General features: G+C 43.1%; 1 protein-coding gene across 1 annotated transcript in view; it reads right to left on the bottom strand.

Annotated features, from left to right (window-relative positions):
• The window catches only part of LOC120059425 (rho guanine nucleotide exchange factor 10-like protein), a 124576-nt gene that overhangs the window by 49571 nt on the left and 48280 nt on the right, over positions 1–26725 (bottom strand). The window contains exons 20-21 of the mRNA XM_039008470.1: positions 13152–13270; positions 2359–2445 (exon numbers count right to left, since the gene is read on the bottom strand). Of these exons, the coding sequence (XP_038864398.1) occupies positions 2359–2445; positions 13152–13270 (206 nt within the window). The remainder of the gene's footprint in view (positions 1–2358; positions 2446–13151; positions 13271–26725) is intronic.

Here is a 26725-nt window from a genome sequence, read left to right as displayed (position 1 = left end):
TATCCACAGTAAAACAAGTCCTATATCGACATAACCTGAAAGGCCGCTCTGCAAGGAAGAAGCCACTGCTCCAAAACCGCCATAAAAAAGTCAGACTACGGTTTGCAGCTGCACATGGGGACAAAGATCGTACTTTTTGGAGAAATGTCCTCTGGTCTGAGGAAACAAAAATATAACTGTTTGACCATAATGCCCATCTTAAGTTTGGAGGGAAAAAAGCATGTGCGAGCAAGGAGGCCTACAAACCTGACTCAGTTACACCAGCTCTGTCAGGAGGAATGGACCAAAATTCATCCAATTTATTGTGGGAAGCTTGTGGAAGGCTATCTGAAACATTTGACCCAAGTTTAAATTGTTTAAGGCAATGCTACGAAATACTAATTGAGTGTATGTAAACTTCTTACCCACTGGGAACGTGATGAAAGAAATAAAAGCTGAAATAAGCCATTCTCTGTACTATTATTGTGACATTTCACATTCTTAAAATAAAGTGGTCCTAACTGACCTAAAACAGGGAATTTTTACTAGGATTAAATGTCAGGATTTGTGAAAAACTGAGTTTAAATGTATTTGGCTAAGGTGTATATAAACTTCCGACTTCAACTGTATACAAAGAAATGTCAATTGAAAAAAGGTAAATTCAGCTAGTTTGCAGTCTTTCCAGCTTCAGTTTGAAGTGTTTGTGTTAGTGGTGTTATTGGCTAGCTCATCTGAACGACAGTGTCCTGATGAGTGAGCACATTTTCTATGTCAGGCGAAATCGCACCTCATTTGCTCAATGTTATGGATGTATCCAAATAAATGTCTCTAGAAAACAGTTTAAACAAATGCAAATGCAGCTACTTTGCTGTTATTCTGGCTGCACTTTTAGACGTGACTAAGTTAGCCGTAGTTGGCTAGCTAAAAAGCAAGGGATCAGAATGTTGCCAGCCAGTATGGCAATGGAACATTTAGAGCAAACGGCTGGGTCGTGTCCATAGATACAGAACAAAAATACTGAACGTCTGGGTTGCATCCTGTCGGCTTGGGTAGCAACCCTAGATTTGTATCGGGGCTATATCTTGTGGAAGGATGAAATCGTATGAATAAATTCATCACAATAACATTTTTAATGAAAATATGTCAATCATTATTTTAATATGTTTGTAACCCGTTGTAAAAACAAATTGATAATGCCCTCGAAGCCGGTGTTTGGAGGATATATTGGCACTGTTTGCCGGCCCTCAAGTTCGTCTCAGGCCTAACAACACCCTGTGCCAATATATGCTCCAAACATCGGCTTCAAGGGCATTAACACTTAAATATCACGATCATGAGGGTGTGCAGAATGGAATATTTTATGGTTAATTTGACTTCATTTAAAAATAATAAAGTTTACATAAAGTTGCAATTTGTTTGCTTCATGTTATGTATCATCCTGGTGCAATTAATATGCAGTTTACAATTATCACCACAAGGTTATGCTAGCTACATTTAGTTTAGTTATAATGTTGGCTGCCGTGAGAAAAATGCATCTATCTAACATTAGCTGGCTAACAAGGTAAGTTCATCTTTCTCTACCTTCATATCACACTAGTGATATGGTTATTTGCTGTGCTAGCCATATGTAACACCACCAGAGCAAACAGATAATCAACAGGAAATAAACATTGTCTGATGATTTTGTTTAGTGGATCTGATAGCAACAAATCAATGTGTGTATATAACTAGTTTGTTCTGTTTTTTGGTTGGATCAAGAAATACGAACTTGTCATTTTGTGCTAGCTAGCCAACTTTTTATTACATTTTTTATTTAACCTTTATTTAACTTGGCAAGTCAGTTAAAAACAAATTCTTATTTACAATGACGGTGGGTTAACTGCCTTGTTCAGCTGCAGAACGACAGATTTTTACCTTGTTAGCTCAGGGATTCAATCTAGCAACATTTCAGTTACTGGCCCAACGCTCTGACCACTAGGCTACCTGCCGCCCCAACTAGCTAGCTAGCAATTATGGGGCTCTTTAGCGCCAGATGTTTACTGGGGAACCACTAGTGGGTGCATATAGAACTTATTGTTTTGACAGTTGAAAAGGTCTATACTAAATGAAAGTGAAGGGTCAGTTTGCATGGCAACACTTGTTTTTGTAGAGAAAAACTATTTGTATCCCTTTCATTGCCACATGTTTTGTACTTTTGATTAATAGATGTGAACAACCCTGAGGCCACTACAAATGTAATATTACAGAGGATATATTTGTATCAAAAGGTGTCATGGTTAATGTTTTTTTAAATACTTCTGTGTGCACATGTGTGTTTGTGTGCATGCATGCATGTATGTATATGTGTGCCTGTAAACTGTGCATGTGTAAGTCACTCACCCAGAGATAGCCTTGAGGTAGCGGGGTGCTCGTTGCAGAGAAGCCCAGCAAAGCACACTGCACCGGATTGTGAAGGGCAGCTTCAAGCTGTAAGGGATACAAAACAAATATTAAGTAACCATAAATATTACATGTTGTTTTGTTCATTTAGATAATTCAATATTCATCATCCCCATATGGTTGAGCTACTGTTGCTCTTATAGTGGGAGACGGATCTATATCTGTCTCGGCTTATAGAGGTTAGTAGGAGGATTAGACTCATCCATGACATACTGTAGGCCCGTTTCTCAGTGGTGTGGGGTCAGTTCACATGTTCCATTATCAACAAGTGTTACCATGTTCAGCAGCTCTAAGTTGTCAAATGAGGTGTTTTTAGATTTAAATAAACAGCTGTCTAAAAAAGACACTCATTTCATATTGGTAACATCCTTTCAAGCAGTGCTCACAGCACAATTCTCCTACTGACAAACTGACAGTACGGCATTGGGAAATTGCACCAGGCATCGGAAATTGTTTGGGACCCACTGTTTCGAAAGTCGAAATAAACAAATACACGGATGTAGGCTTTTCATTTGTCAATCGTAATAGTGACGTCCTGTTACGAAGGCCTTTCATGACTGTCTAATAGTTAGATTGGGCTAAAATAACTGGCCAGAGTTTGAACAATGGTCTCCATAGCTCTTACGGTTATAATGGAACCCCTGTCGTTTCACTGCTGTCTAGATCTATCCTACCAACTGCCCACAGCCCTTTGTAGCTTCTGTTTCCCAACACCCCTTCAAATACAATAAATGTACATGTATTTGGTTTGTGCTACTTGCGCCCTCACAAGTGAAAGACCACAGCTAGTACCTGGGACCTGCAGAACACTTACAGCCAATCTGTTTTCTGTTACTCCTGAGTGAAGCTTTTTTGGGGGGTGTTTGAATAGATGTTGAAAGAGCCACTTTAGCATCAACACATTTTCTATTACCTAAAAGGTTGTAAAGTTATAGTATACATGGGGGGGAAAGGAGGAGTGTGAAATGAAATGGCTCCTACCTGAGATTTCCTGAGGGTCTAGAGTAGACAATAACAGACCAGTCCAGAGTTGGAGCGGTATGAATGGCTGCAATGAAAAGCCAATGACTGGCTTGGAATAGCACAGCTCTCAGATCCATGAGTCAGTTGTAAAAGTATAGAAATAGACATCGAGAGAATAATAGCAACAACAGCAGTCTTAGGCTTGGAGGCTTTCAGTGTTGGCCAATGAATTGCTGCTTCTATCCCTTAGTGTCCCCATGAGACACAGCACTGTGAGCATTTATTTATTTTTAATTTAACCTTTATTTTAACAGGGAAGACATGAGACCTAGGTCTCCTTTACAAATGCCCATCTGTCCAGACACGCAGCCTCCCTGACTAACACCATGGCCGTGATGGTATGTTTATTATTGTGTATGTGTGTAAGTGGGGATGCTGGGCCATATGGCAGACGGAACATCTAATTGTTTGGTGCTAGGGTGAGGATAAGGCTCAGCCGGGTCAGCTATCGATGCTGCACGCCTTTTACTGTTGTCCCCAAGGCAGCAAACATAAATCATGGATAATTTATAACATTAATTTGCTAAGTCCCTCCCTCTCTCCCTGGCAGGGTCTGTTTGTAAACACAAACACATCCCCAGAAAAATTATGTCGGCCAGATGACTGCTTCTGCCCATCTGTCCTCCACACTCCCTCTGTCTCTCTACATCTATTCACATTCATCATGCAGATGCACTGTCTCTCTCCATCAATTTTTTGCTCTCCCTCACCCTTTGTCTTCTCTCTCTGCTTAAAGAGCCCATGTGAGCTATTTCTCTCTCATTCTGTCTCTCCCTCTCTCTCCCTCTCGGCTAGCCATCCCTTAAGAGGAGTGAGCTGTTTTTTGATTGGTAATTAAACAGCAGTCATAATAGGGCCCCATATGGAAGCCCTGAGGTTAGGAGGAAGAGGCTGGTAGCTGAACCAGAGGGACAGCAGCAGTAGCAATGGGATGCTGGTGGTTTTGTGGGCTGCAGACGGTGGGTTTTATCAGTCACCGGAGACAGCTAGCCTTCGCGGGCAATCTTCACAGACGGCAATTGCTTTGTCTGTTAGCACTCTCTGGAGAAAGTCAGCTAATACTAAAGGGATCCCTACTCTATCAGAACTGTCCCTCTATATATACCCTTCCTGTCCCAGGTATACTGTATATATACACACATGTAGCTAGGACCTCGACCGAATGGAATTAAATGCTTCCAGCAAGATAGATTGCCCACCGCTGAAGTGTACACTCAATAATATAAATCACAAATCAAAATACCTTAAAAATAATGCTGGTAGGTGTAAACAAATCAAGCTGTATAAACACCAGTTCAACCTAAAATGAGCATTGAAAGGTACAGAGGCCACGTGTGGTTTTGAGCGATGCACACGCCATTGAGGTTGCCAATACTGATAAGGTATCAGTGAGGAACCATTTAAAAATCATTGTGATACAAGATTCCGCTAAGGTAATTGCCAATCAGAAGAGGAGATCCAAGTTGGAGGGGGAGGATGGAGGGAGGATGTAGGGAGGCAGGTAAGCCAGATCGAATGTTATTTTTGACGGAGGACTTTGGGGAATGGGTGAAAGAGATGGAGGGGATTTAAAAAAAAAATGTTAACCTTTATTTAACTAGGCAAGTCAGTTAAGAACAAATTCTTATTTACAATGACGGCCTAGGAACAGTGGGTTAACTGCCTTGTTCAGGGGCAGAACGACAACTTTTTACCTTGTCAGCTCTGGGAATCAATCTAGCAACCTTTCGGTTACTGGCCCAATGCTCTAACCACTAGGCTACCTAGTAATCAGCAGGTGAGCTAATTAAATTGAGGTTTGTTGATGGAATGAGAGGGCGGTCTCCCAGCTGTAGGTTCCCAATAACCCAACTCCCGACACTGGGTTCGTCCCACCCATTACCCCAAGGGGGCGCCAGCCCATATGCCGCCTCTAGGTGGCCACTATGGTTAGTGTAGGCCATAGCCTGCATTGCAGCATGCTGGAAGACAGGGGAAAGAGCTATAGCTGTAGATATTCCTACATACATCATCAGGGACTGGCCTCCCCCCTATGATAGTCACCATTCATGTTTTAGCTTACCTCAATGGCAGCCAGAGAGTAATATGCATTAGCACCTGCAGTCAAATCCAAAAAGCTGGCCTTTGATTGAAGGTATTGTCACTGGTAACAGTCCACAATAGAACCATGTTTTATACTATTTATACAGTTGGCATGTGTTGTCAGGCTTTTGTCTCTGGTTCCACAAGGGAGGGATGACTTACTGAGGGAAACACAGGTGGAGGTGTTATGTTCCTGTGCAACTGCTGTGAAATCTATGCTCCACTGTGTCTAAATTTACCACACATTAGATGTGTGACGATCGCTGTGCTCACTTCTACGAGGCACATGCATCGAACCCACTGGAGGTTTGTAACGTTATCAATGAGTAGTCACACTGCAGCAAGCAGGCATTGCATTGTCTGGCTCCATTCTTTCTTGTGTAATGGATTCTCTTTATTGGATAGTGTGCTGTATCACCAATTGTGGGATTCATTCTGGAGTGTGATTCCTGAGCTTACAGTTTGGGCCTGCCCAGCAGAGAATTGTGAGTTTGTTTGCAGATGTATTATATTTTAAGCTCAGAATTACAATAACAAAACCGGCCAAGAAAAATCAACCCAATGGAGTTAGGTATAATACACCCAAGGCAACGCTCCTCACATCACCTCCCTTCCCCTCTCCTGGTCAATTCCACATAGCAACAATCACACGCACTAACAGGCACTAATAGAAAACTTCTGCTGTTTATTAACTGATAATTGACTGGCTCCGGCACTCGCACCCAATTGCATTTAATCAATAGAGTAGCAGTCAGTTAAAGCCCACACACAGTCAGTGTCAGTATGTGTAGAGACCCTCTCTTAGACAGCTTCCAGACTAAGGAGCACATGGCACTGCCACCAAAGGGACAGCCCTGTGTTTGCTTGTTAGTTGTTGTTCAATATCCTCCAGTGAATCTAACCCAGAAGGATGGCTGGATCAAAGTTAAGACACTCTGCTCATGTTATCATTTCATGATCTGGATGTCATCCAGCGATTTAAATTAAATGAGCGTCAACCACCTTCTGTGCTTGCAGCCCTCTATTACTCAGAATATTCAAAGTTATTGAAAGACTATGATTAAACCATCTGCAGCAGTAGGAATGGATTGAATAGGGTGCAGCTGCTTTCTGTTTTAACTCTATATTGTCCTGCAGCTAAGCTCACAGTGTGGTTAAAGCTCTGGGACATACATACAGATATCAGCTTATTATTAAGCCTGGCCAGGGATGTCTCCTTCAATTTAATAAGTATTGTCTGTAAAGTAAAGATTCGGTATCTCCTTTGGCTGTTCCACAGATCAGATCAGGCAATAAGTGGAATAAAGTGGAAGAATAGTTTTGCATATATCTGCTCTGAGTGTGGCCTGACATTGTCAGGAAATCACAAACTGATATTCGTGACTCAACACAGATTTGTCTGTTCCACGTGTCCTTCTCAGCTGCTCGCTGAGCAATAGCAACATGTCCAGCCAATGTGATGCACATTCTGCATGTCGCTCTCTCCAACTTCCCTGGAGGAAAGCGATGGACTGTCCGTCGAATAATGGGTTTCAAAAGAGGACCACGGGCCAAGAGTTCTCTGTGGCGTCAATCGCCTCCCTCCATCTATCCCTGCCAGGCACACATCTATCTGCATGAGGCCCAGTTGTGCTAGGCTATGGTGATCTCTGCCCACCTATAAGATTCCACAACCACAACTCTGTCTCGACAGGGATCCTGGATGGCACCGAACAGGAGGCACAGGGTGTGTGGCAGAGGCTTTTTAATCCTCCTGATCGGATGGCATGGAACTCAGAACAAAGGGTCCTCTGGTACCCACTGAGACAAAAACAGGGGGACGTGGACACAGTTGCCAGGCCGTCTCTACATAGGATCAAGGAGTAATATCTTGGGTTTCAAATTTCCCCTGCCATCCTTGGAACCCATTCTATTGTGGCCAGATTGGCTCAACAAAACAGAAATTCAATGCAAGACTCTCTCAAAAATATTAATCAGTTTTCTGCTTTTGTAAGGTAAGACTTGATTCATTTGCTCACCCACTTTTCTGGACAGTAAGAAAATCAAGCCAACTTCTGGCAACAGGGAAGAACTATTACATTATGGAATATGAACACGGTAGTCAATTAGCCACTATGTGCTCAAAAGAGGGTGCCCTTTTGTTTTGTCTTACAGTTTTCTACATGGAGGTAGCTAGTGTTCTTGTAAGACCTGGCAGTGGGCCATGTATTGTTCCGGTAGAGGGGAGACTGACAGAGTAATTAGTAGAGAAGAACAGAGAGAAGGAGAGAACAAACTGAGAGAAAGACAGAACAAACCAACAGAACAAACACACTGGAACATTCAGAACAAGGTAGAACAGGGTGGGATGCAGAACTCATTTGCTTTCTCTTCAGTAATGCAGGGATTTCATATTCTGGCACATTAGAGTATCCTTTTATATCATACAAAAGGAGGAATGTTTACATCAGCAGGCTAACATTTAGCCCATCTACTGTGTTCCCCTCCTGGTTGTACAATTTGTCTGTGCACTATCTTGACAGGAACAGAGTGAAGTGAGACACTGGTTCAGGGGTGGAGGGGGGTGGGGGACGGGAGCGGCCCTCCCCTCTCCAAGGCATTGCTAGAGAACGTATGATTCACAGTAATTAGTATGTTAACTGTCACAACGACGGATCAGCCCCTTTGCAGATGACCTCGCAGTCAAGCAGTGCAATGGCTCAGGCTGCCCCTGCATCTGAACACTAGCACCACACTGCCCTCTGTTGGTATGGAGAGCAGTAGAAAAGAGAAGAGAAGACATGGATGGAAGCCAGACTGAAAGAGCTTTAAGCAAGGAAAAACAGAGGGTTGTGAAAACCTTTTAAATACCATGGTAATCACACAAACAACTCATAATGATGTCGACATAATTCAGAGGCCTGAAAGGATGATAATGTAAAGCACGTGATTAATCCTGTCTTCATACATATTTCATTACCATAATTTAGGTATATTTCAAATAAAACTCATACTTCATCAGTGCTTTTTGAGTTTACCTCTGAAGTCCCTACAAATCGGCACAGCACTAACACTACTCACAGGAGAGATAGACCAATCTACACAGCAGAAGGCTGAGGTGGGCTGAGTTTGTGCTGACTATCACCATCAATATAAAACATTATCTTGGCTCAATACGCTTGGCATCTGATAGTCTTTAGTGCTGACATAAAGAGATCCACAAAGATGAGAGCTAGGCCACTGTCTACACTACACCTTGGTGAAGATGTTGTAATAGACAACTCACAGTGAGTTGTTTTCTCTAAATGCCAGAAGTTTGCCCTGACCCTGTAGTGAGTGTGTCTTTGATGAGGAGTATTAAGCAGTATGAGATTGTGTGCTGTCACTGTGTCCCCGCGATGGTGACAAGGTGGACTGAAGCAGTTTTTCTTTTGCTGAGCCCAGCAACCCCGCAGCATTGACCAGGAGGCCTGGCCGTATCAGTCCAGGCGACACGTCTGCTGTGATCCAGCTAGCACAGAGAAATCAGATTGACACTTCCTCCTGCATCCCTATAATCCTCCCTCCGAGGGCCTGTCGCCTTGCCCCGTTTGAACTGTGAGGATGAGCAGCGGCAGTCTGTTTGTGTGGAGAGATCAGTTCTCCTCTGATGCTGGGTGACACGCCAGGAGAGAGGAGAATGAGATGAATAAACAAGCAGCAGATTAGGGCTGTTTGAAATGAACCCTCCTTCACCAAAAATCTATAGCCCTCCTAATGAATCACACCACTCCTGTGAGACAGGGGAGCTGGGGAGGTTACGGCTTTAGCAATTAATAAAGCAAAGCCTTGATGAGAGCTGGGGAACATGGCTGTGGGGACAGTGTGTACTTTCCAAACAGACAGGCTCAGGCACTTTTGCACCCTGCTGTTTGTGTGTTTGTGTTTGCCAGAGGGATAGCGCTGCAGACTAGAAAGGGAGCCTGCTACGCCCCAGCGGATCTGTGTCAAGGAAGAGCTTTTAATCCATGCTGTGGCATCTGTTCCCCACAAATCAGAGAGGAGGATGATATCTGCTGCTCAGAAAATAAAAGAACGACCTTTGTGAAGAAACGAGGAAGAGAGCGATTGCATAAGGTGTCATCTTGATGACTTTACCCAAAACCATGTTGGGGAGAGAGAGAAAAATCAACATACGGATGTTGCATCATCAGGGAAAAGGCTTTCTCCCTTTCCATTTTTCTCCCTCTTTTTTGATCCATATTTCATGGGCACGTCGTCTACAGTGTGGTGAGCAACACACATACAGCCTTCCAATCGAGCCACCTTTGTCACCAAAGCCATAACAGCTTTAAGTCAGTATTGTCGTAAATCAGCAGTTCTTTCAAACCCAACAAAGCTATAAATAGACTCCAACACTTACAGCCTGAGACCAGTGATGATGGCCCCTCTACAAACTCCTCTCCAGCACTGAATCACTCCTTTAGGGCCAGTCGTAGAACACGCCACTGCCTGCTCTCTTATCCCCACCATCAGCAGGAAAGATGGATGAGACGGAGAGCGGGAGGGACATGCACAGCAAGCAGCACAAACACACACAACAAGTCCAGCGCAGAGACCCCAGTGACCATGTTCAATGTTTCTCCACTGCACTCAATGAAGGGAACAAAGGAGATGGTCTCGCCATGACGTCTATTTAATGGATTTAAAAAACAAATAACAGTGACCTTGCTTAGCGAGGCTAGTGATCTCTGTGAACTAATTGAGTGTATTAGGCCGAGATGCAAGCCAGTCAGTCTCTGTTCCGAGACACAGGAGATAATCCTCTCAAAAAAAGAGAAAAAGAAGGCTAACCCTGATGCAGCCCAAACCCTTTTTCCAGCTTGTCATTCTCCACTTCAAAGCCTACATGATGAAATCCCCAAAAGTAGTATAAGAGCTCTACTGCTGCATACCAGCCATCCCCAGCTTCTTTCCTTCTCCTAATGCCTCATAAACGGAATATGGTAACATTTATTTTCTTTGTGGTCTGGATCTGTGAGAGCCCTACGAGGCGCTGAGGATGTGGCCTTTTCAGTCTGGAGGATACGTGGCGGGTTTCTGCTGTGTAAAGACAGGTTCATCACAGACACACACACACACACATGCTCACATACACACACACATACAAAGTTCTCAATGGAGCTGCTATATGATACACTAAACCACTCATCTGCTCTAGGATAGTGGGGATCATCATCATTGCATCCGCTCCATTAGTCCGGCCTTGGAGCGTCTGAGTGTGACATATGCTAGATGGAATGGAAATGGGTGGCCTTGAAAACACAGCAGACCACATCCCTGTGACATTCAGATGCCTACTCAGGACGGAGATTGGAGGAGAGTGAAGTGGTGGAAGAAGAGCTGGGCCCTTGCTGGGGGATTCAAGCTGAGCACCACAGACTGTAAGCCAACTAAAATTATTTTACCACCCAGCACTTAGACACAGGCAACAGCCTACGGCCAGCTCCTTGGGCATTTTGAAACAGCCATCTCTTTCACTCCTCAGTATTAGTTAAATGAACTTCAAGTTCACATGGTTGGTGAGGTGGGCAATGGGGTAGAGGTATGGTGTCCTAATAACATAATATATTCTACAAAGACCTGATTTCAACATACAGTACAGTTTAAAGTTTGAGGAATTGCATGGTTGAGAGATTATAATGAATTCCAAGCACAACAAAGGGCTACAGGATGTGCTACATTAGCTTCTGCTTATGTGCCTCAGAAGTGGGGCAAACTATGCCTGATAGACTGGGTCTCGTATGTGTGTGAGTGTGTGCGTGCGTGTGCGTTTGTGTCAGTCAATCCCTACTGATCTCACTCAACTAGAGACTTGTGATAAGGGTTATCTCCGGTGCCTAACGAGTCTGCCCAGCAGCCCTCTCCATCTCCCAGTGAGCAGAGTCCAGAGCGCACAGCAGTGATCAGTTGGCAGAGCTCCCTCAGGTGACCCGCGCTCTGCTCGCATGTTCATGCTACGCTGCTTTAGAACTTTATTTTCTGTTGGAAACGGCTCTGGCTCCTTCAGCCACATCTCTTCTTTTTTTTTTCTCTCGCCCTCACTGTAAGTCAGACTGCCAAGTGAGGCTGCCAACACTGGAGAAAGAGATGTTGGGAGCTTTGGCACGTATAGAAGTGTGCTTCCCAGTGGTAGTGCAAAGGCTGAGCTGGAGAGAGAAGAGAGAGAGAGACAGAAAGGGAGGGACGGAGTGAGAGAAAGAGAGTGAGAGAAAGAGAGGATGATAAAGAGAGGGAGAAAGAATGAGAGAGAGGTAGGGATAGAAAAAGAGAGGGGGGAGGGGTCTGTTGTTGAGTTAAGCCCCTAATCACAGGCTGTTCTGCATGGAAGACTTAGTCACTCCCTTTAATGCCACCTTCTTTTGGTTAAAGAGAAAACACATTCAGCTTGCCTCTTCCAGCCCCCTGTTCCCACATGCGCTCCAGCAACAGCTAATGTGAACACAGACGCACAGTGCAGGCACACACGCATGCATAAACACATACATTTCAGAAACTCACCCGCACGTTCATGTAAACACAAACACAACAACAACAATGTCTCTCATCCCGAGAAAATAATTCGCTATCAGGCAATTTTGTGGTCAGCTCATATGACAGACATGGTTTCCATGCCCTTTGGTTGGCATGCTCAGGTGTCTCATTTGTTTGTGTTAGGAAAAGAGAATGTGGGCAAATCCTCTGAGGCAGTGTGGTCCTGCTGGCTCCAAATCCATTAATTGCCTTGGCTCACTCTCTCAGCAGGTGTACCAGACATTAGTAGAAGAATCCAGAAGCTCCATGCGATCCTTTGGGAACGTTCTAAAACCCACAATAATACAGAGGGATGTTTGTCTCCTCCAGACTCCACTGTTCCAGCTGCCGAGGACCCCCCTTGCTCCGTTGCCCATATGGCTTCCAGACAGACTATTGGGTTGTGTGGGATCTTAATCTAATGTCAGAACATTGATTTATGCTTAGGTGTCCCATAGCCATTAAGGTAATTGCATGATCACTTTATAACGTCCTCCCCTGGTGGCCATGGTAATTTGGCATCCCCCACCCACCTTGCACTGCAAGCCCCGTAACCACATTATAGCTGAAAATGTAGTCAGAAATATCATCTTCCAGCCACTGCAAATTGATTTGATACCTTTTTGACTGAGTCCTGAAAACCTTTTAGTCCATCTCTTACAGTTTGCCAGTTGATTTATGCGAGGCTCCCAACTCTTAACAGGCTCTATTGATCGCCACTTTCTAGCCAGCGTTGCTGGGGAATGTACTGTTCCAAGACTCTAGGACCATTGGAGTGAGATCCTCCCTGAGATGGTGTATTTTTAGCTCCTGGGGTGCAGCAGCAAGTACTCTTTGATTACCCGTCAATGGGAAAAGACTGTGTTTAACTGCACTGCAATGTAGCACAGTAGACATGCCCCTCATTCTCTGCTTGTAGATGCTGTGATTATTGATTGAGTGGTGATGTCGATGGGTTGCGGCCATTCTGTTAAGCCATACAGTGTATCTCCGTTCATGTCTGAGAAACAATCCTTAAAACTATTGAAGACCGCACACTAGTCTGTTTAACTAGACGACTTGAGCCGAACAAAGAGGCTTTTGAAGCTGGAACTCACCTTCCTGTCCGAGGATTTGGTGGCGAAGACAGGCACACGGCAGGTGAGTAAAGGCCAAAATGGTGCCATGGTCTTCCCTTCATCTTCTGCACAGAACCATCCTGGTGTGTTCTCCTCTCCTAGAAGAAAAGGATGACAGGTTTTACTTCCACTCAATTATATGTTGTTAATGGCCTAAATAACTATATTTTTCTGCAGTTAAGCAAAATGGGCTCTTTAGGACCCACTCCAATAAGCATTCACTTCCTATGCTTCTTAAAAATATGCAATACCTGAACAAAGTGGGCACAGGTCTATTTTCTTGTTTCAGAAACAAAGTGTAACACAATGAATTGGCTTCAGGTATGAAATATGAGTATGTAGGATAATTAGCATTGTGTGTGTGTAATCAGCCAGAGGCAGGGAGAGATGGAGCCAGGTACAACCCACGCGTAGCAGCCCCACGCTAGGCCTCAACACTGATTAAGGTACTGGTAATGAGCCTTTATGAGATTCAAAACAACAGTAAGATTCCACCACAGCAGGAGAAACGCATCTGCCGGATTGTAGTTAATAAAGGAGAGAATTTGGCTTGTGCACGCCGTCTGAATACCTTGAAGCCACTATGCACCCCCTCACCAGGCACAACACAGATCTGCCAACATTCCTCCATTAAGTCATTTAGTAACTGTCAATTGCAACTAACTAAAACACAATTTTGTGTGCAATCAAACAGCTTGTTTTAATTTACTCCCTGTGTCTTGTGCATAACTGCATACATCAATATGTAATAAGCCACAGAAATACAGAGTTGCTGTTTCCAAAGCGTTAACATCCCAGTGTAGCCTAAACTCCTCATTTGGTTTGAGATGTGCGACCAGTTCATTTGACAGGCACGGTTGTTTACTTGTTGTTTGGCTGTTGCAGTGCAGGTAGGAATACAGCAGACTTAAGGGCCAATTAGTTGAGTTTGGTCTCCACAAATCATAACATTTCAGATGGTTTCTCTTAACAGGACTGGTACACAAAAAGAGGGAGTCAATTTGCAGGTGATATACTACCTCAGGATGTTGCACTGCTTTTAAACCCTTATTCTGCTTTTCTAAAGATAATTAGATAAACTGGGTTCGAGCCCTGAATGCTGATTGGCTGACAGCCGTGATATATCAGACCGTATACCACAGATATGACAAAAACCTTTTACTGCTCTAATTACGTTGGTAACCAGTTTATAATAGCAATAAGGCACCTCGGGGGTTTGTGGTATATGGCCAGTATACCAAGGCTAAGGGCTGTATCCAGGCATGCCGCATTGCGTCATGCGTAAGAACAGCCCTTAGCCATGGCATATTGGCCATATACCACACCCCTTTGTGCCTTATTGCCTAAATATACAGTACCAGTCAAAAGTTTAGACGCACCTACTCATTCCAGGGTTTTTCTTTATTTTTACTATTTTCTACATTGTAGAATAATAGTGAAGACATCACAACTATGAAATAACACATATGGAATCATGCCGTAACCAAAAAAGTGTTAAACAAATCAAAACATATTTTATATTTGAGTAGCCACACGTTGCCTTGATGACAGCTTTGCACACTCTTGGCATTTTCTCAACCAGCTTCATGAGATAGTCACCTGGAATGCATTTCAATTAACAGAAGTGCCTTGTTAAAAGTACATTTGTGGAATTTCTTTCCTTCTTAATGCATTTGAGCCCATCAGTTGTGTTGTGACAAGGTAGGGGTGGTATACAGAAGATTACCCTATTTGATAAAAGACCAAGTCCATATTATGGAAAGAACAGCTTAAATAAACAAAGAGAAACGACAGTCCATCATTACTTTAAGACATGAAGGTCAGTCAATCTGGAAAATGTAAAGAGCTTTGAAAGTTTCTTCAAGTGCAGTCGCAAACTCCATCAAGCGCTATGATGAAACTGGCTCTCTTGAGGGCCACCACAGGAAAGGAAGACCCGGAGTTACCTCTGATGCAGAGGATAAGTTCATTAGAGTTACCAGCCTCAGAAATTGCAGCCCAAATAAATGCTTCACGGAGTTCAAGTTACAAACACTGCGTCAATCAGGCCTTCATGGTTGAATTGTTGCAAAGAAACCACTACTAAACGACACCAATAAGAAGAATGGACATTAGACCAGTGGAAATCTGATGAGTCCAAATTTGAGATTTTTGATTCCAACCGCTGTGTCTTTGTGAGACGCTGTGTGGGTAAACGGGTGATCTGGAGGAGGAGGTGTGATGGTGCTTTGCTGGTGACACTGTCACGATTTATTTTGAATTCGTCACACTTAACCAGCATGGTTACCACAGCATTCTGCAGTGATACACCCTCCCATCTGATGTGCGCTGAGTGGGACTATCATTTGTTTTTCAACAGGACAATGACCCAACACACCTCCAAGCTGTGTAAGGGCTATTTGACCAAGAAGGAGAGTGATGGAGTGCTGCATCAGATGATCTGGCCTCCACAATCACCCAACCTCAACCCAATTCAGATGGTTTGGGATGAGTTAGACCGCAGACTGAAGGAAAGGCAGCCAACAAGTGCTCAGCATATGTGGGAAATCCTTCAAGACTGTTGGAAAAGCATTCCAGGTGAAGCTGGTTGAGAGAGTGCCAAGAGTGTGCAAAGCTGTCATCAAGGCAAAGTGTGGCTACTTTGAAGAATATTATATTTTGATTTGTTTAACACTTTTTTGTTTACTACATGATTCCATATGTGTTTTTTTCATAGTTTGGATGTCTTCACTATTATTCTACTCTCTATTCTTTTTTAAATAGAGAAAAACCCTGGAATGAGTAGGTGTGTCCAAACATTTGACTGGTACTGTATACTAGAGACACATACATTCAACACCTCTGAATTCTGCATAACTTCATGTTAACAAGCCACAGTTAACATATATTTCCAGTACAGTAACAATAATTGTTCATGATATAACCTCAGTGAGATTGATTACCTTCAGAATATTCATCCATGCAGTGATGTTTAGAGATAGTGAGAGGACAGGGTCGACGTTAACATTGTTCAATAACAAAAGCCCCTTCTGTTGAGATGTTTTCATATTTCATATGATAACTTATTCCATATTTCTCAGAACCACTGTGAATAGGATCGATGGAACCTTGAGTGCGTCTTTTGAATGATAGATTTCAGAGGTATTTTGACAATGCTTAGAGATTTAAGATTTTCTTATGATACTGTATCGCTATGATGACTGAGGAGCAGTATTTAGGACCATGTTGAAAGGTAGGTTGCAAATTAGGATATATTGTAGCTTTTAAATGTGTTGATAGTTAAAATAGTAGTGCACATGCTCTATGTAAGAACAATACATAATAGACATGGGATTTGACAGGAGCAACAAGATGAAGTCTCTGCTCCCAGAGAAGACAACCTGAACAATTAGAGGAGCAGGCTCAGCAAGATCATAGATTGAATAATCAATAATGATGAAGTTGGGCTATTTAGTGTTTGGGTTGCAATCTTGTATAAAATCTTCATACAGTACCTGCAGAGGATTTCTTAATGATCCCCCTCTGAGATGACCTCTGAGTCTGTCTCAGATATAGCCTTTCCCAGGGATGATCAGGGCTTTGAGGGTCATTCATTAAAAGGCTGTAATTGAAGGCATATTGCCAGAACTGGTCGGTATGGGTCAGAGGGTCCACTGCTTTCCTTTGCACCTGAACGCTCAGCAACTTTCTTCAGCTAATCATTCAATTAGTATGAATAACACTCCGCTATGTTCGCCGTCCAAGTGATTATTGGGTCAGCAAAGGTATTGGTCCTGCTGTTGTTATTTGTCGTGGAGGGTGTTATTAACTATGATTAAATACCTGACTAAGCCCAAGGCCGTGTTTACCCATTCTGATTTCCATAAGTACTGTGTGCATGAAGGAAGGGAGAAGTGAAATGCTGCCAGTGTGTGAACACACCCTGTCTCTGGCCTTCAGCCTTTACTATGTATTAATGACGACAAATAATGGTGCCTGCCCTTCAGAACAAATGGTAAATACAGAGCCATTCTATCAGAGGCCTTAATGAGGACAGACAGACAGTCACTTCACACACACGCTCACAAGCACACACACAGGGGCAAAGTCACTAATGAATCAGAGATAAAGCATTCTATTCACATAAGACCCCCTAAACCTTTCACAGACAGAGCAGAAAGCCAGAGCTCCACAGCCAAATCCCTATCTTTCTGTCTCTATCTCTCTCTCTCTCCCTCTCTCTTTCTCGCTCTCTCTGTTTCTCACTCTCTGCAGCTGCCATTATTCTGTTTGATGTTGTGATGTAAACTGAAGCCTCATGGAGAATGATAAACAACAACAACAATGAGTCTCATCAGGAGGTCTGAATGAAAGAGAGCAGAAAGAGAGAGCTTGGGCTAGCCACTTAGTACACAACTGGTCAGTAGACTGCCAAAACCTTGAATAGATCAGTTGTGACGGCTTACACTCCATCACAAAAAATTGCTGGCAGGAGCTGCGTGTGGAAGCTCTCAGATGTCAACCACTCAAAATGAATCCTTAGTACCAATACACTAAGGATGGATACTGAGGTTGGATACTGTGGAGATCATCCAATCCAGTCTTGAATGCAGCTGTGGGGCTCCTTCACTATTCCACCTGGCTGGCCTGATAATGTTTACTCATCATAAATATTTCCCACATTTGAGCACAGTAAGATGTTGAGATAATCTTTGCAGTCTGACAGATACATTTTGGGGCGTATCAGAAATTCTAAAGTTTAGCAGCATATTTGAGCATGTGTCAACGGCTTTGTTGATATTTGAGTCATCATCACTAGCCATCTTTCCATCTTATCCAATGCTGCATAATTACAACAAATAATATATTGAAATGGATGTTGCTTGAGCAAAGCAAATGAATTGCAGTTGCCATAACAACACTCGCATAACAGTTCCTTTGGACCCCAGCAAGGTCAGAGTTTGCCCCCCAAAAATTGAATGTGTCAGTCAGACTCACAAACCGATCGCTGTCCATGGTGCTGAAATTGCGCGATGTCTATGTGGCTGCATGTCTTGTATAGGCTACATGAACCTGCATGACAGCTGCTATTTATTAAAAAAATATTGAAAAATGACATCAAATAGCCTAGCAATGAGGAAAAAAGTAGTTGGCTTGAGGATAAATTCAGCCACTCTGCTTTTTATTGTTGAACTCAGCAGGTTTTGTTTGGCTAATAGCCTACACAAATGGGCTGCAATAATCAAAGTAAATTACATTAAATCCAACTTGAGAGACTTCCCTAGTCACCTGAAATCCTCCTTTTTTTGTGTGCAAATGTTTTCACCACAGCCTGTAGGTTCAGGTTGAGGGCCCGACTGTTTTCTATACTGAGTATTGCCAACCCAGACAGTCATCCTGAGACATTGTGCATTATATGTCCATTGCGCTGTACACAATTTAAACTTAGTCTTGAATGATGCACGCCAAGATATAGAAGAGATAAGGGCCTGTTGATAATTGCAACCACACAACTCAAACACCAGTTCACTAGTATGAACGAAATCGCAAACCGCTTTTTTTGTTCAGGCCCTCAAGAGCTGTTGTCCTCTAAATATGATAATCTGTTTGCATCTGCCAATTGATTGGCTGTCCAGTATCCAGACGACCTGTCCCCAGATCTTCCTATACATTTCATCTCTTTCCGTAACATGTTGAGGCCGGCAATTAAGTAGAATGAGAGGCTCAATTAAAGATGTTGCAGAACAGCTGTATTTGAAGCACCACTCACTGCAGTATCCCTGAAGTTGCTACAGCAATCAAGCTGTTTTTACCATCCTGTAACTGTCGTTTCTGCAGAGAGATCGTTTGATAAACTAAAACTCATAAACTAGCCTAGAAGCATTATGCTCTAGGTCTGATATGCGTTTTTGAAAACCTGAGTAAGCTCCTCTCGTTGAACTGGCACCATCGTATCCTTGACCACAGCATTTGTTCACCAATACCCCCTTATACACTATATATACAAAAGTATGTGGACACCCCTTCAAATTAGTGGATTTGGCTATTTCAGCCACACTCTTGTTGCTGACAGGTGTATAAAATCGAGCACACAGCCATGCAATCTCCATAGACAAACATTGGCCTTACTGAAGAGCTCAGTGACTTTCAACATGGCACCATCATAGGATGCCACCTTTCCAAAAAGTCAGTTCATCAAATTTCTGCCCTGCTAGAGCTCAACTGTAAGTGATGTTATTGTGAAGTGGAAACATCTAGAGCAACAACGGCTCAGCCGCAAAGTGGTACAGTAGGCCACACAAGCTCAAAGAATGGGACCACTGAGTGCTGGAGCATGTAGCGCGTAAACATCGTCTGTCCTCGGTTGCAATACTCACTACGAGTTCCAAACTGCCTCTGGAAGAAACGTCAGCTCAAGAACTGTTTGTCGGGAGCTTCATGAAATTAATTTCCATGGCGGAGCAGCCGCACACAAGCCTAAGATCACCATGTGCAATGCCAAACGTCGGCTGGAGTGGTGTATAGCTCGCCGCCATTGGACTCTGGAGCAGTGGAAACGCGTTCTCTGGAGTGATGAATTTGCGGATGCCAGGAGAAAGCTGCCTGCCCCAATGCATAGTGCCAACTGTAAAGTTTGGAGGAGGAATAATGGTCTGGGGCTGTTTTTTATGGTTCTGGCTAGGCCCATTAGTCCCAGTGAAGGGAAATATTAACGCTACAGCATACAATGACATTCAACATGATTCTGTGCTTCCAACTTTGTGGCAGCAGTTTGGGGAAGGCCCTTTCCTGTTCCAGCATGACAATGCCCCCATGCACAAAGCGAGGTCCATACAGAAATGGTTTGTTGAGATTGGTGAGGAAGATCTTGACTGGCCTGCATAGAGCCCTGACCTCACCAACATCGAACAGCTTTGGAATGAATTGGAACTTCGATTGCAAGCCAGGTCTAATCCCCCAACATCAGCACTTTGTGATATCAGATAATGTAAAAAGGGCTTTATAAATACATTTGATTGATTGATCAGTGCCGACCTCACTAATGCTCTTGTGGCTGAATGAAAGCAAGTCCCCGCAGCAATGTTCCAAAATCTAGTGGAAAGCTTTCCCACTGTGGACGCTGTTATAGCAGCAAAGAGGGGACCAACTCCATATTAATGCCATTGATTTTTGAATGAGATGTTTGACGAGCAGGTGTCCACATACTTTTAATGTACGTTCAATCAGTAAAAACTATATTTTTCAAGGCCCGAGGCACATTTTCAGTCACATTCCTGAAGCCCAAGAAACTGAAGCACTAGTACAGTTGAAGTCGGAAGTTTACATACACTTAGGTTGGAGTCATTAAAACTCGTTTTTCAACCACTCCACAAATTTCTTGTTAACAAACTATAGTTTTGGCAAGTCGGTTAGGACATCAACTTTGTGCATGACACAAGTAATCTTTCCAACAATTGTTTACAGACAGATTATTTCACTTATAATTCACTGTATTACAATTCCAGTGGGTCAGAAGTTGACATTCACTAAGTTGACTCTGCCTTTAAACAGCTTGGACAATTCCAGAAAATGATGTAATGGCTTTAGAAGCTTCTGATAGGCTAATTAACATAATTTGAGTCAATTGGAGGTGTACCTGTGGATGTATTTCAAGGCCTTACCTTCAAACTCAGTGCCTCTTTGCTTGACATTATGGGAAAATCCTAACAAATCAGCCAAGACCTCAGATAAAAAATTGTAGACCTACACAACTCTGGTTCATCCTTGGGAGCAATTTCCAAATGCTTGAAGGTACCACGTTCATCTGTACAAACAACAGTAAGCAAGTATACACACCATGGGAACACGCAGCCGTCAAACCGCTCAGTAAGGAACACGTTCTGTCTCCTAGAGATGAACGTACTTTGGTGCGAAAAGTGCAAATCAATCCCAGAACAGCAGCAAAGGATCTTGTGAAGATACTGGAGGAAACAGGTACAAAAGTATCTATATCCACAGTAAAACGAGTCCTATATCGACATAACCTGAAAGGCCACTCAGCAAGGAAGAAGCCACTGCTCCAAAACCGCCATAAAAAAAGCCAGACTACGGTTTGCAACTGCACATGGGGACAAAGATCGTACTTTTTGGAGAAATGTCCTCTGGTCTGATGAAACAAAAATAGTACTGTTTGGCCATAATGACCATCATTATGTTTGGAGGAAAAAGGGGGAGGCTTGCAAGTCGAAGAACACCATCCCAACCGTGAAGCATGGGGGTGGCAGCATCATGTTGTGAGTGTGCTTTGCTGCAGGAGGGACTGGTGCACTTCACAAAATAGATGGCATCATGAGGAATGAAAAGTATGTGGATATATTGAAGCAACATCTCAAGACATCAGTCAGGAAGTTACAGCTTGGTCGCAAATGGGTCTTCCAAATGGACAATGACCCCAAGCATACTTCCAGAGTTGTGGCAAAACGCCTTAAGGACAAAAAGTGTGTGCGAGCAAGGAGGCCTGCAAACCTGACTCAGTTATACCAGCTCTGTCAGGAGGAATGGGCCAAAATTCACCCAACTTGTTGTGGGAAGCTTGTGGAAGGCGACCTGAAACGTTTGACCCAAGTTAAACAATTTAAAGGCAATGCTACCAAATACTAATTGAGTGTATGTAAACTTCTGACCCACTGGGAATGTGATGAGCGAAATAAAAGCTGAAATAAATAATTCTCTACTATTATTCTGACATTTCACATTCTTCAAATAAAGTGGTGATCCTAACTGACCTAAGACAGGGAATTTTTACTAGGATCAAATGACAGGAATTGTGAAAAGTTTAAATGTATTTGGCTAAGGTGTATGTAAACATCCCGACTTCAACTGTACATATGTATGGCAATTATAAAGGTTAATATGGATTACTTTTTGGATGGTTAATGTCAAAACTATTTATTAAATTAAAGAAAATAGACATAGATGACAGGCGCATGGGTCCCCAGAGATCGTGGGCCCCCCTGCCTTGCACTGGCTGCAGGGCTGTCTGGTATGCCAGTGCATAACAACCAGAATACATAATATGAATCCTCCTGCTTTGAAATTGAAGGAGATTGACCAATGCCATAGTGGTAATTGCTACAGTTCTTGAAACTGCAGCATGCAAGGACAATTTTTGTACTTGAACCTACAGCATGGTACAGAAAGCACATGGCCTGTCTCCTGTATTCTGCTCCCTGGTGCTTCACCATAGTGCTGGCTAGCAGTGGATTAAGAGGGCGTGTCAGAGTGTGTGCCGGGACGGTCAAGCCACACTCCACTTCTCAGGCGTTGTCTATCGATCGGCTGCTGGGGAGGAGAGTCTGACACACTTAGAGATAGCAGGGTAACCGCAGGCAACAGCCCCCTGCCTGCCCTCTGCTCCCTGTGGTGGGACTGATTGCTTGTCTCAATCATCCTTTCCACACCCCCCCCCACCTTCCCTCCTTTCAATATCTCTCTTCATGCCTCCATCCATTCCTCCGTCTCTCTGTCTCAGCGCCTCATCAAATCAGCAGTCCTAACCCTGCCTGGAAAGGCTGGAGGTCCGTACATTGAAATAGCAATTAATTGCTCTACAAAGAATCAACCCATTCATTAAGCTATGCTCTTGGCTATGTTATTATAGGACCCCCTGAGAAACAGTAGGCTAACTTGAAGCGGCATGGGAGATGCTGTGGAACACGTTTCTTTCCACAATTCATATTATTAATGGCGCCCAGAGCTCTGAGTGCGCTGCAGCACCGATGTGGGGCAATACTCCCATTCCATTTCCAGGCCTCATAACTGCACCATATGTGGTCTAAAAGTGACAAATGTTGTTTATTGGAGGCATCTGTTCTATATTCTATCTGTGATGTTAGGTCTCAGTGCTGGTCCCATCCTAAGTAAAAACTATCTCTACATCAGCAAAATTTTCATATGTGGCAGACTTTCGTACTGTATATATAATGTCAATGCCCAAGACAAAGAGCTACACTAAAAGACAACTCATGCTATAAATGTGCTTCAAATTGTACCTCAGACATACAATTATGTTCCTGTACTGTAGCTTAAGTGTAAGAAATTAGATGAGATTTATGTGTTTTGAAAGTACATTTTGTGGATAGTATTTGGCACGACGCGTATTCTGTGCGGTACAGTAAGGAGTGTACATGAAAACATACCTGAGGGAAATGAGTGTGTTATATAAATGGCGGTAACAGTCATAAATGCTGGTACAGAGTTTGGCTCCAAAATGAGCTTTGTGATGTCTAATCGCTCACTAAATCATGCATAAAAGCGTTTGCTATTTGGGGCATCAGCCATTTGGAGACATTTTGGAGCATGGCACCCCTCTGTCCATACAGGATACAGCTGAGTGGAGTGCAACTGCTGATTGAACTGGAGGACTCCCCAGGGCGTGCATCAGGCCTGCATTACCATGAAATGACAGGAGAGCCTAGTGACTGCAGGCCATGCGTAAAATCACATCAACAACTCCCTTATTGTAATTACATTTGGTTAAATGGGAAGGCAAAGTGTGGGTTTAATGCAATTAACATGTAATTGACATTCTGGCCAGGTTGGTGTCGATTCATTCTCTTTCACACCAGAGATTCAACAAACAACGTCTCAATGGATTTTCCCCGAAATATGAAAATATGGCATGGAAACCTGCATAGACACATTTTCTCGATGTTGATAAGTGTCTAAACCTCTAGTTCTAATCTATGTAACTACCGCAATAATGCATAGTGAACATTACCTGTGATATTAGGAAGCCAGAGAAATAAATGGATATGGACTGCATATAGGCAGGTAAAGTGATGGAGAGAACGTTTTAGGGCAGGTCGTGATTTTTTTTATTAAAAACATTCCAAAGATTGATCTTTAAATAGGCTGTTGAAAATGCATGTCCCTCTCACTGAATAGCTATCTGTGCTTCGGGGATCTTTACACTTAGACCACAACAACCACTTATTAGTGTCCGCCCAGATTGTTATTTGCTCATCACCGTAAAAACATTTTGTGAAGCATCGTGAGCTTGGCATTGGGGAGGGTTGCCGTTGTTGTGCAGCCAGTGTATTCTGCAAAAACATTCACTCTCCAAGTAACAACTGGATGACTTTCTGATTTTATTAGGATCCCCATTTGCTGACTGCAATGGTGATCGCAAGTCTTACTGGGGACAAAAATGAAAAGGACATTACAGACGAAAAAGACATTACAGACAAAAGACTTTACAATTTGTATACATTTAAAAACATGAACATGTAGTGTGTGTGTGTGTGTGCGCATCTGTCAGTTACACATACATGTCAGTACATACACACAAAAACCAAGTCACATGGGGGAGAGGCATTGTGCCGCGAGGTGTTGCTTTATTTCGATTTTGAAACCAGATTTGCTGTTCCCTTGTGCTACATAAGATGGAAGGGAGTTCCATGCAATCATGGCTCTGCATAATACTGTATGTTTCCTTGAATTTGTTCTGGACCTGGGAACTGTGAAAAGACCCCTGTTGGCATGTCTGGTGGGGTAAGTGTGTGTGACGACTATGCAAACAATTTGGAATTTCCAACACATGAATGTTTCTTATAAAAACAAGAAGCGACGCAGTCAGTCTTTCCTCAACTCTTAGAGACTGGCATGCATAGTATTGATATTAGCCTTCTGATTGCAAAACGTGACACACTGTTCTGGGCCACCTGCAGCTTAACTAGGTCATTTTTTGCAGCACTTGACCATATGACTGGGCAAAAATCAAGATAAAACTTGAGTCTGCAGGACTTGCTTTGTGGACTGTGGTGTCTCTTTATCACAGACAGACTTCTCACCATCTTTACACACAATTAATTAATATATGTTTCGACCATGACAATTTACAATCTAGGGTAACACCAAATAATGTAGTCTCTTCAACTTGCTCAACAGCCACACCATTCATTACCAGATTACCAAATACAATGCTCTTAGTTTTAGAGATGTTCAAGACCAGTTTATTACTGGCCACCCATTCTAAAACTGACTGCAACTCTTCAAATCAAATCGTATTGGTCACATACACGTGGTTAGCAGATGTTAATGCAAGTGTAGCGAAATGCTTGTGCTTCTAGTTCCGACCATGCAGTAATATCTAACAAGTAATCTAACAATTTCACAACAACTACCTTTTACACACAAGTGTAAAGGAATGAATAAGAATATGTACATATAATATATGGATGAGCAATGGCCCGAACGGCATAGGCAAGATGTGGTAGATGGTATAGAATACAGTATATACATGTATGTAAACATTATATAAAGTGGCATTGTTTAAAGTAACAGGTGATACATTTATTACATCCAATTTTTTATTATTAAAGTGGCTAGAGATTTGAGTCAGTATGTTGGCAGCAGCCACTCATGTTAGTGATGGCTGATTAACAGTCTGATGGCCTTGAGATAGAAGCTGTCTCTCGGTCCCAGCTTTGATGCACCTGTACTGACCTCGCCTTCTGGATGATAGCGGGGTGAACAGGCCGTGGCTCGGGTGGTTGCTTTCCTTGATGATCTTTTTGGCCTTCCTGTGACATCGGGTGATGTAGGTGTCCTGGAGGGCAGGTAGTTTGCCCCCGGTGATGCGTTGTGCAGACCTCACTACCCTCTGGAGAGCTTTACGGTTGTGGGCAGAGCAGTTGCCATACCAGGCGGTGATACAGCCCGACAGGATGCTCTCGATTGTGCATCTGTTAAAGTTTGTGAGTGTTTTTGGTGACAAGCCAAATTTCTTCAGCCTCGTGAGGTTGAAGAGGCGCTGTTGCGCCTTCTTCACCACGCTGTCTGTGTGGGTGGACCATTTCAGTTTGTCCGTGATGTGTACGCTGAGGAACTTAAAACTTTCCACCTTCTCCACTAGGTTTGATTAGAGTTGCAGTGGTTGATGATGCGTATATTGTTGAATCATCAGCATACATGGACACACAGGCTTTGTTTAATGCCAGTGGCAGGTCATTAGTAAAAATAGAAAAGAATAGAGGGCCAAGAGAGCTGCCCTGCGGTACAACACACTTTACATGTTTAACATTAGAGAAGCTTCCATTAAAGACAACCCTCTGTTTTCTACAAGATAGATAGCTCTGAATCCACAATATGGCAGAGGTTGAAAAGCTCTGCCAAAAGGATGATACAAGCACTTGGCAAAAGCTGGGGAAGCGGAGGAAACAACTCAAACCAAAATACCAAACAAACCACATCTCCACACTGTTGTTGTCCTAGCTTGTCTTAGAAAACCATTTTGTTTCTACGATAATGGGATTGAGAATATACTATGCAGACTAAAGCTTTCAGAATGGTACTAAAATGTGTTTCGAAAGTAATTTGGCTTTCCATTTCTTCAAATGAGCGACAGGTAGCCTAGTGTTTAGAGCATTGGGCCAGTAGCAGAAAGGTTGTTAGTTCGAATCCCCGAGCTGACAAGGTGAAAAGATCTGTCAATGTGCCCTTGAGCAAAGCACTTAACCCTAATTTATCCAGGCTCACTGCTGATTATGGCCGACCCTGGCCGTGAGCCCACTCTCCGAGGGTGTCTCAGGGGG

Source organism: Salvelinus namaycush, chromosome 2 (assembly GCF_016432855.1).
Source record: "Salvelinus namaycush isolate Seneca chromosome 2, SaNama_1.0, whole genome shotgun sequence".
In the NCBI taxonomy this organism is placed as follows: domain Eukaryota; kingdom Metazoa; phylum Chordata; class Actinopteri; order Salmoniformes; family Salmonidae; genus Salvelinus; species Salvelinus namaycush.
Note: the sequence above shows the minus strand (reverse complement) of the source record. Positions and strands in the feature narration are given on the sequence as shown.